The following is a 9,814-nucleotide window of genomic DNA, read 5'->3' on the forward strand; positions in this document are numbered from 1 at the left end:
TTACTTTTTGATAAATAATTCGTTCTTATTGCGAAATAGGAGCACTATTTATCAATCTGTAATAAAAGACGTGAGGAAATTCTGTCTTTTTTAAATACAAAAATTTTTGAGGTGAAATACCCAAAAAGAAGTTTGTAAAAAATGAATCCGCCTCAACAATATAGAACTTATCTAGTACAGGGATCTTGGAAACCACAGCAGATACAACGAAAGGATACATTGACAAAGAATTGTAGTTTGTAGAACGAATTTGATTATTCTAAAATTTGGCAGGTAAGGAAATATACGAGAAAACGTGATTTATGGCACATTTTTAAATGAATCTTAGTTCCCCCAATATTCCAAATAACAACATAAATTCGAAACTTTTTGTGTTGGTTCCGTATGTATATGGTTCCGAAACAAATGCCCACAAGACGCCCCTTATAAAATATGATGGGCCGATGAAACTCGATTTATAAACTGTGGAATGTCTAATCCACACAATGAACATATTTGGAATCAAACAAATTCTCACCACTTTGAGCAAAAGAGAGCACACATTAAATTTGGATTTAACGTTTGGTGCGGCATGGCATGGTGGGCAAAAATTATTGGTCCATTTATTTTTATAAATTTATAAAAATTTTTGAGGCGAAATACCCAAAAATCACTTACTTAGTCGATGTTTGGTTTGAGCCTCACGAGTACTGTCCCAGTGCAGGAGCCGGTACCACGAAACTCCTTGCAATTCAGTCCGCGGGAACCCTAAGTAGAATTCTCCACTGCAACAGAATGATTTATTTCTGTAACCGTATAAATATTGTGTGGTCTTAGACTATTGAGTAATCAGCTTAAAAAGTGGTCTATAATGGGACACTTCGAGGCGGTATGTGCTATATGCGTCCACAACGGACCATGAGGGCACGGCTTTGTTTTCTTGCACGATAAATCAATGTCGTCGTGAGCCCGGCCGGTCCATAAGGGTCACCAGGTCGCGGGATACCTGGTGACATCTGCCCCAATGCTCACTAAATCATTGGACTTCGATGACGCATTGCTATTGCATCTATCACCGTTTCTGCATGTTAAAATTTTGCAATCAACATCGTTTACAACTTGGCTTCTTTTCCAATTCGCATTATTTATTAGATGCTGGTCATTAAACGAATTGTAGGTACTTACTTGTTGTCTATATGAATGAATCTCATATCCATCGAATGGATGGAGGTGAAGACATTGGTCGCTCCTTGTACGACGCATTCACGCGTTTCTGGCATTGCAACTGGTGTGCAAGTTGCCAAAAATACCGGCTCGTTTCTACTGCATAGAGGCAAAAAAGAGAGATAACGCCCTTGTACTAATACCACCTGAAATTAAATATGAAATACACCTTTACTGTGGCCGTATTCAACTATTCAAMAAATTAATACACACACACACACACACACATTTCCCTATCTCGACCTATTTCAGAGCAATAAATACATCGTCAGTTTCGTGAAATTTTGAACCACCACCTGAAATTGCTGACACCCTGTACATAGCCGTACCCTTTGGAAGCTTCTGATAGGGGTGTCTTTGCATTCAGTTGGTGTTAACTTGTTTACAATCTTCTGTATGGCCGTTTCGAATTTTTGCTAAAATATATAGATAGGTACTCGATCGAAACTCCTCAGACCAGCAGTTTTCGGAATATCGGCTCTTGGAAGCCTTATCTAAACGTGTTTCTGGTTCCCGTTCACATAATTAAACACTATGATGACTTCAACAGCAATCCGAATGAAACTGTTGGGTTTTTTCTGAATTCTCATCCACGACGGCTTAAATACCCGAAAAACTCACGACTTTAAGTTGCCAGGCTTTCGATACGAAAGTCACTCACAAAATGCTCTTTCGATAATCCAATTTGTAGTTCCAAGTATTACACACGCAGCAGTAGCTCTACTACTCGTTTAGTAAATTACGCATGGTCTTTAACATATAAAAGCTTCACTCGTTTCTTCCGTATTGATCTTTATTTGAAAGCCAGCAGCTACTTATGAGGTGATAAAGAGTCTGAATACAGTACTGCCTTAAAAAATACATTGATAATCGCTGTTACCGCGAAGTGAGCTGCTGGAGGTGTGGGATGGTACTACATGAAAGTGAACCTACCCCAATGTTTATAATTAGCATACATTTGCCTTAATGCCTTTAACGCACACAGAAGAGTACCAGGATGGGAGTGCGGTTCCATTGCCAATGGAACTTCAATTCACATTAATTGGGTGAATGGAAATTCATGAGATGAGTTTGAAGAACAAGGGCGATTAATTTTCATTAAAGTATTTTGGACGGATGCACAAGAAAATTAATGATTAATCGCTGAGATTGAATGATACATTTGAACATCTCATCGGCTATATTCTGGGAACGCCTAACGGTACGCTCGGCAATAATCGATTTATTTTGGCTCACTGTATACTACAGCATGGTACCGCGGTCCTTGGTGTGGGTGGAATCGGTACTGTTCTTTCTGCTACTCTCGCTCGATTGTGGAAGTGGTGGAGTCATGGTACTTGCGGGGTGAGGGGTACCTACTAAGCGACCTGCACACCCGCTGAGGTTACTGCATAGTGAAAGGTAGATCCGGATCGACTCGCGGACGCGAATATACTCATAGCCATGGGCGTACCACTTAACTCATCAATTATCTATTTTTTTACCCCTAAATGTGCTTTGTTTCGATGATAGGTTTACCTTTTCTGCTTTAATCTAAGTGCAACATAAATTTTAACAACTTTCTACGCAGTATATTGATAGTCGGAGCTTTAATAATTGATTGTTGCAAATCTGACTGCACCGCAGTTAGAACGGCCATCTATTATAGATGCTCTAACTTGCTTGGTTTATTCGAATTCCTGTTTGCTACATGGTTGGTACTTACCTACAGATAGCGCCGGAGGAATTTTTGAGAACGAAACATTTTCTCAAACGTTACAATATGTAAAAGCATTGTGCGGGGTTTTGTTTTATTTCGTTAACTACAGGGGGCAAATGTTTATCTAGTACCATCAACTCCGCCTATGGTCGCGGACATGATAATCCCAAACATTCCAAAACTGACTCTATCCCATTGTTTGGTCGAATATAAATTTTGTCTTATCACTTACCTCCTCGGGTATACGCTAAAGATTTTTTTAATAATAAACTTCAACTTAATGTTCCAAATTTAATTGAATTACCAGCCGCTATTGAATGGGTGTGACGACTCTACAGTACTAGCAAGGGTAGGACTGGCGTAGCAATTTCCTAATTTCTCACTTTTACGGGGGCCAAATCTTACGTAATATGCCTCCAGGTGATTGAGTAATTCTTATTGCGCATTTACAGTCTAAAACTTGATAAAATCTTGATCGCGGAATGTTATTAACAATTGAACTCGCAACGCCATTTTTTAGCTCTGACTGGGATTTTCTCTGTGAGCGAGAAACTCTAATCCTTCTGTATGCCTCATATTCGGTGCCATGAGTAAGCACACTAGACCTTTCTGATCCGAAATAAACGCCGAGGTTTTGAGCGGCTACTATCTTCTTAGGTCGCAAGTTATGAATTAAACAAAAATATTTATCGGTGTTTGAGTTGCTCTAAAATCACCCAACTGAAGCGTGGAAATCGACCAGCCATCCCAATACAATAGAGTATTCATATAAGTTTGCCCAAGTTTGCATATAATTAAAAACAAATCTCGACTTACTTTTTGGTCGCCGAATCTCATTTGGCGCCGAGCGTTTCTTGAGACGTTCATTCGACATAAAAATAATCTATTTTCTTCCTGTGCGTTATTATTGGTTCCTGTATTAACTACTGGCCTGCCCAGTTCACATTGAATGGCTTGATGGTCTTGTTTATCAATTATATCGTAAACACTATCGCCATGGATGAGCAAATCCTCCTGTAATGTAAAGAAATGTGAAAAACGTTTTTTTGACTAAAATTCAACATTGTTTGCGAGTCCTAACTCTGTATTTGCAAGAGTCCGTTTTTGAGGCACTTAAATTCGAAAAAGTGGCGATTTTTGCCAAATGTGAAAACCCGAATCGATTCTATGGGTCCAGCGACGCGGAATTGTATTCGCACACCTCTAGTAAAATTGTATAACACTTGCTTATCAGTACATTTCTACTCGATTATTGTTTTCCGTTTAAAAAGTAAAAAAGATTGAAAATCATAGCTTTTGAAACTTAATTAAAATGCATACATATTTTATGCGTGCCCTGTTTAATGGTGGTAGTGGCGGCCACTGTACATAAAAAGTAAACATTTTAAAGGCCACCTAGGAAGATTTCCACGCTTTTTCTTGATTTGCTTTATTGAATCGTATTAAACTGAGCGGTTATATTTGCATTTTATGGGAGTTTAAAATTAGCGTAATGCGCAACGAGAAGTGTAAAAACGAAATTGTATCAGATGCTGGTAGGCAGAAATTATTGCTCATAAACATATAATAACTCCTGCTCAACATACGCTATTCTTCGGCGGTGTCATATTGTTAGCATTTAACGAGTGCTGCTCACAAAGCCAACTTGTGTACCCCCACATTTGAATCAATTTGAAATGCGAAGTCATTCACTTTGATGACATGTAATCCGCTTTGGTCTATACCGAAAAGATAGCTCAATACGGCGTTGTATCGGACTAAACTTAGAGGGCTACATTATGAAAGCTCACTCTTTAGCTATGAAAGCTGAAAAAGCTAGCTCACCTTTAGAACACTCACCATGGAATGACCCAGGTACTCTGCAGCATTATCGGATATGTACAACAGTTTTCCGTTTTGCGTCATCATCATTAGAAAGCCACTCAACGCCTGTAACAAGGAGAATCAACCAATTACAACTGTTTTCAAAACAAATAGATCTTCAGACATTGTAAGTTGGCATGACTTTCAGCACCATCAAAAACTTTAGAGTCTGGTAAAAAATATTCTAAGGAACCTCGGTTACTTCGGAGCAAGATTGTTTCGCCAGATAGATGATCATTAAAGAATATATTACACGCTGAGAGCATTACGTTACCACAAAGCTCAAGCAAAGAAAAGTATCGCACCATGGGCGCAGTGAAGCTTTTTTCTTGCTTCTAAAGCTGGTTGTCCTGATGGAGAAAAAGCGATTTGAACGGTTTAAAAGTGCAACGATGCTGTTGAGAAAGGCAGCTTCAAAATCGTTGCTTAAAATATTTTCAAGCATCACTCAGCGCGAAGGCGGACTTTCTTCTTGCTCCTATATGTAGAAGTTGAAAGGATCCAAAAAAACCTCAATCGCGATTAAGACAGAGTTTTCGCAATTAATTTTTGAAGATTTGCTACGCCTCTGAGAGGCTGCTAAAAGATTCTGAGCTATATTTTAAACGAGCTTTTCCATAGATAATGTTAAATTAAGATTTCTAATCAGTTTTTGGAATTTTATATTGTTTATTTTGTGCTTTATTGGTTCACGTTGTTATTTATTAGGGTACGAGATGCTCGCGCGAGTGTCGACGTTTTATTTTCCTTGACCACCCTAAGGCCAAGTGTTATTGGATGCAGATTCGACATTAAATACCTACTCTTTAGTTTTGAAAACATGTTAGGATGTTAATACAGTAATATTAAATGCAATAGTTGTTAATTATTGAGGATCATAATTTAGTTAATGTTAAAATAACGCGCAATTGATGTTTCTTAAATTTTTTCAATATCAATAATGGTCGATTTTCCACAATTGCATTCTAGTGATGGGATTACTAAAAATAGTACCTGATTGAATTTTATAGTACCCGGTAATTACGGTACACATTAATAAATGCATTGTGCAAAAATAAGGAACAAGCGAATCTGCGGAGAATTTTTATTGCGCATCCACAGATTCATCTATTCGATAAATTAGATGAATGTATTAAATACTGTAGGTACAGGCTGATGAAATATACGATACAGTAAAGTCGTTTCAAGTGTTTATTTGTAATAAAATGTAATGAAATTTAAAGGTCGACGGGTTTCGATAGAGAATCAAATATTTTTTATTAGATTGTCCGCAAAAAACCATGCTTGATACGGAATGTCGGAAAAAATCCCCATGCAGTATAATTATCAAGATGTTTATTTGAACATGTTGCTGGAAGAGTAGTGACCTTTCGGATAGCTGGTATACAATTTATTGTTCAGTTGAAATTATACTCCTAATATTTGTTTCGTAACTGGTTATGTGTTAAAAATCCAGCAATAGATTTAAGAATAGATTTAAATAAAAAGTTTCAACGCAGGAGATCATTTCTCTGTTTGATTTTTATCTCATCAACATTACAATAGTTTGCTTAATCCCTATCTTTCTTTTCTTAAGCGAAAATGTTTAAATAGGTGTCAATTTTAACAGGTTAAAGTTTGATTTAAGTCGATGTTATCTAATACATCCCATGTATTCTGTTGTCTGAGACCGATGACTTTTTCATTTCGAAACCAAAGTGTCGAGATTGTATCTGGTCGAAAAGTATTCATTTGATAAATAATGTAAAGTCGCACATTGCCAAAAGAAGGATGCTTTATTCAAGTTGTGTAATTGTTTCACTCTCGGAGATTTCCAATAAATCATCCGAAAGAATTCAAACTTGGCCGCCGTGTCATTAACAAACAAACACGGCATTAACCAAATCAAAATTGATTACCCAGATATTTTTTTAATAAGCTCTCCTAGCAGTGAAGAAATATATCCTTCTTACCGTTAATGAACACACTGGTCTCTTTTCACTATTGTAAAAAAATCTTGTTCGGTTATGTTTAGTCGATGCTTACCGTCCCATTGTTTTTCTATAGGAATTAGTATACGTAATCATAATGTAGCGACATAAATCAGACATTCACAACAGAAAATCAGTTTAATCGACTGTCAACAAAACATTCCTTTGTGTTTAAATTTCGACAAGCTTTTGTTTTTGTGATCCCAAGACATCGCTTCTTCATCTTTTGGAATGCGTACACAATTGTCGTTATTAATAGCTTTTTTCGGCAATTGATTACGCCATTTTTCAATTTCAACAATTTTGCTCAGCTTCAGCTAATATTCTCCGACGAAACATGGACAGGAATTCAATTATACGTTGAATCTTGATACAGTTAAAGAAAGCTTTTGCTCTCATATACATATACATCTTCTTTTCTGACAGGTAGGTATATATGCGTGACTAGTTTTTATTTTTAATTCAGCTGCCAAACGCTCAGTAAAAGTCAATCCGATGTTGTTCCCCAGCAAAATAGAATGTCTATTTGTTTTAATCGAGTTTTACATTTGTATTAATTCATACAAGCGTTACAAGTTAAGACACTAACGTGGCACGTTTTAATGTCTTGCTGGTAAATAAACTAAAATTGAAATTAGATTGTGGTAGATTCGAGTTCCTTCCGATCATTTTTCTACAGCAATGTTTTCCCAGGGATGATCGTGTGAAAAAATCGGCAATTCAACCAAAATATAAATTTATGAAAAGTACATACTTATAGAAAAATAAAAACAAATATGCGAGTCCGTTCAATAATGTGTTACAGACACGCACATTGGTAATTGTTTCATTTAAGAAACTATAACCTGGAGATTCCCACGATGCGATGATCTTCTGTATGGACGCTGATGATGACGATGGTTGTACCATAAAAACGCATAAGAAATCATGTATGCGCTGCGCTCTTTGAACCAGCCTAATTATTCTAATTACACGATGGCACGTTAAAAGCTGATTGAAACGTAGAATTTAGGCAAATATGTAGCGGTCCGCAGCTTGTTTTCGGATTGATCTTTTTTTGATAAACCCTTGTTCACACATTAACATTCAAGCGAGGCCTTAATGTGGTCCTCTTCTTAACTGATTTTTAATGTGACCAGCTGGAAGCACCGCAGAGCAACATCACATCAGATATTGATATGTATTATTTAAAAATCCATTACCTCTATATGCATTATAGGTACAGGGTGTTCGGAAAATGCGTTAGGAAACTTTTCAGGGTGACTCTACATGCTAAAATACTGGCAGAAAGACATGTATGAAAAATTCGATAACGCCAAATATCGCGTTATAGAAAAATGAGTTTGATGAGTTTGATAACGCTTTTCCTCACACCCTGTATAGACACCAAGATTCAGAGAATAATTTTACCAATTTGCGATCTGAGTGATCAGAAGACTTGATCATTTCGTAGAATTACTAGTTGACGTTAATTGGAAGCAATTTATCAGAGCAATGGGATCTATTTGCGAGCAGAGTTTAGTGTGGAGAGAGATAATTGAGGAGTTATTTGGGAGCAACCGGACGATGGAGGAGGAGGATACCCTATTTTTGACAGGAGGGTGACGGTGATTTAGGGTTTCCTAATCTGTAAGCGATCTGGGCCAGCGTACACATATTGCCATATTTAATGACAGGCTGTGTTCCTGATGAAGAGCGGTAGATATTGCGGGCGTCTCTTCGTGGGAAAGTAGCCGGCGTACCTCAGGGCTTGAGGTCACGCGTTGACCCGGCCGGCCCGGGCCCCTCATCTCCCTCGGCCGCCAATATAGATCCACGGAGCGCCCTGAACTAGTACGAGATCGAAAGAACTGCTGGTACAGCCGTGGCCGCCCATGCAACGTTGCCGAATTATTAAATTCACATTATCTAGATCACCAAAAAGTCAGAGGAACCAAGTGGTACCACCATCTACCTCCAGCCTCCCCTATCAAGCATCATCTGGAACCAGGCGAATTTCCCCCGACTTCCCAAAAACACCCTATGCAGGAACCAGTGGATCATCCCAGTTGTACCTGTAGGTACGCAGAAAATCTTCAACTTTCTTTTTCAGTTTATTTAAATATGGCAACCTCAGACATATTAAAGATCCAATAAAATGACCAAAGCCAATTCTTTTGACCTCTGACTATGTTTGTTCTTATTCCAGTACCCGTGAACCCATGTACCTAATGGTTGTTTGCAAACGGGGGGTCCATCGATGCATTTTATATTTTTTGTAGCAAAAAACTGTATTATTCAATGCGAGCATGGAATCCAATATTTGTATGCGAGGAACTGTATTGGAATCGATAAGAACTGCTAACAAATAAGTGTGATTGTAACTGGTTAAAACGGTCAATCCAGACCCAGACTGCGACTTTTGAATTTAATGTGTACTTTCGCGTTTATTGGTTGAAACTGGTGAGATTTTCCGGACCAGCAACGGCAATCAGAGTTACGCTTATTTTTCTGCAGTGATTTTGGTGCTCTAAAGCGAGTGAATTTTTCAGTTTCAAGTAAATGCCCCTCGTGCTTGCGAAAGGTCAGGAAGCAATTCTTTTAGACCATTTAAAAATTATTAAAGCAAATTTAAAAAATTAAAAACATTTCAAAATAAATGTAGTTTTTTCGCGTTGTAAATTGTGCAAATTGCTCAGAAAGATTTTCCGCGAATTCAACTGAGCGTGTGTTAGCATTCTATTTGACTGTTGATGTCTTTGCTTTAGGGAACAGAACGGATTGATTGCCAGGGGCGGATCCATCTTTAAAGTCAGGGGGGGGTTATGCAGAAAAAATACAGTCTTCTGTTATCTATGAAATTAGAAAAATGATCGTCGTTTTGTGCAAGGGTGGCGCAAGATTATTGCAAAATTTCATGTGTTCCGTCCCGTTTTGCATGTTTCTCGGAAGCAAAATGAGCAAGAACGCTCGTTTTTACATTATTCCATAGATAACTTAATGGGCTTTATTCGAAGTTTCTCAAGAACCATTCGAGCCACAGAATTCGTTTTGGCATCGTTGGATAGAGAATTGAAAAGTCGATTCAGTCGTAACAACG

The 9,814-nt window shown here is 37.8% G+C and overlaps 1 protein-coding gene across 1 annotated transcript in view; it reads right to left on the minus strand.

Moving 5' to 3' along the window:
- Positions 1-9,814, minus strand: part of LOC109541047 (neuronal PAS domain-containing protein 4) — a gene marked incomplete in the record, with an annotated part of 19,178 nt that overhangs the window by 2,299 nt on the left and 7,065 nt on the right. Inside the window, 4 exon segments of the mRNA XM_048661421.1 lie at positions 658-764; positions 1,165-1,349; positions 3,719-3,916; positions 4,727-4,831. Coding sequence (XP_048517378.1) covers positions 658-764; positions 1,165-1,349; positions 3,719-3,916; positions 4,727-4,831 — 595 coding nt within the window.

This window comes from Dendroctonus ponderosae, unplaced genomic scaffold, assembly GCF_020466585.1.
Source record: "Dendroctonus ponderosae isolate FM_Combo_2020 unplaced genomic scaffold, Dpon_F_20191213v2 Dpon_F_20191213_1, whole genome shotgun sequence".
Classification (NCBI taxonomy): domain Eukaryota; kingdom Metazoa; phylum Arthropoda; class Insecta; order Coleoptera; family Curculionidae; genus Dendroctonus; species Dendroctonus ponderosae.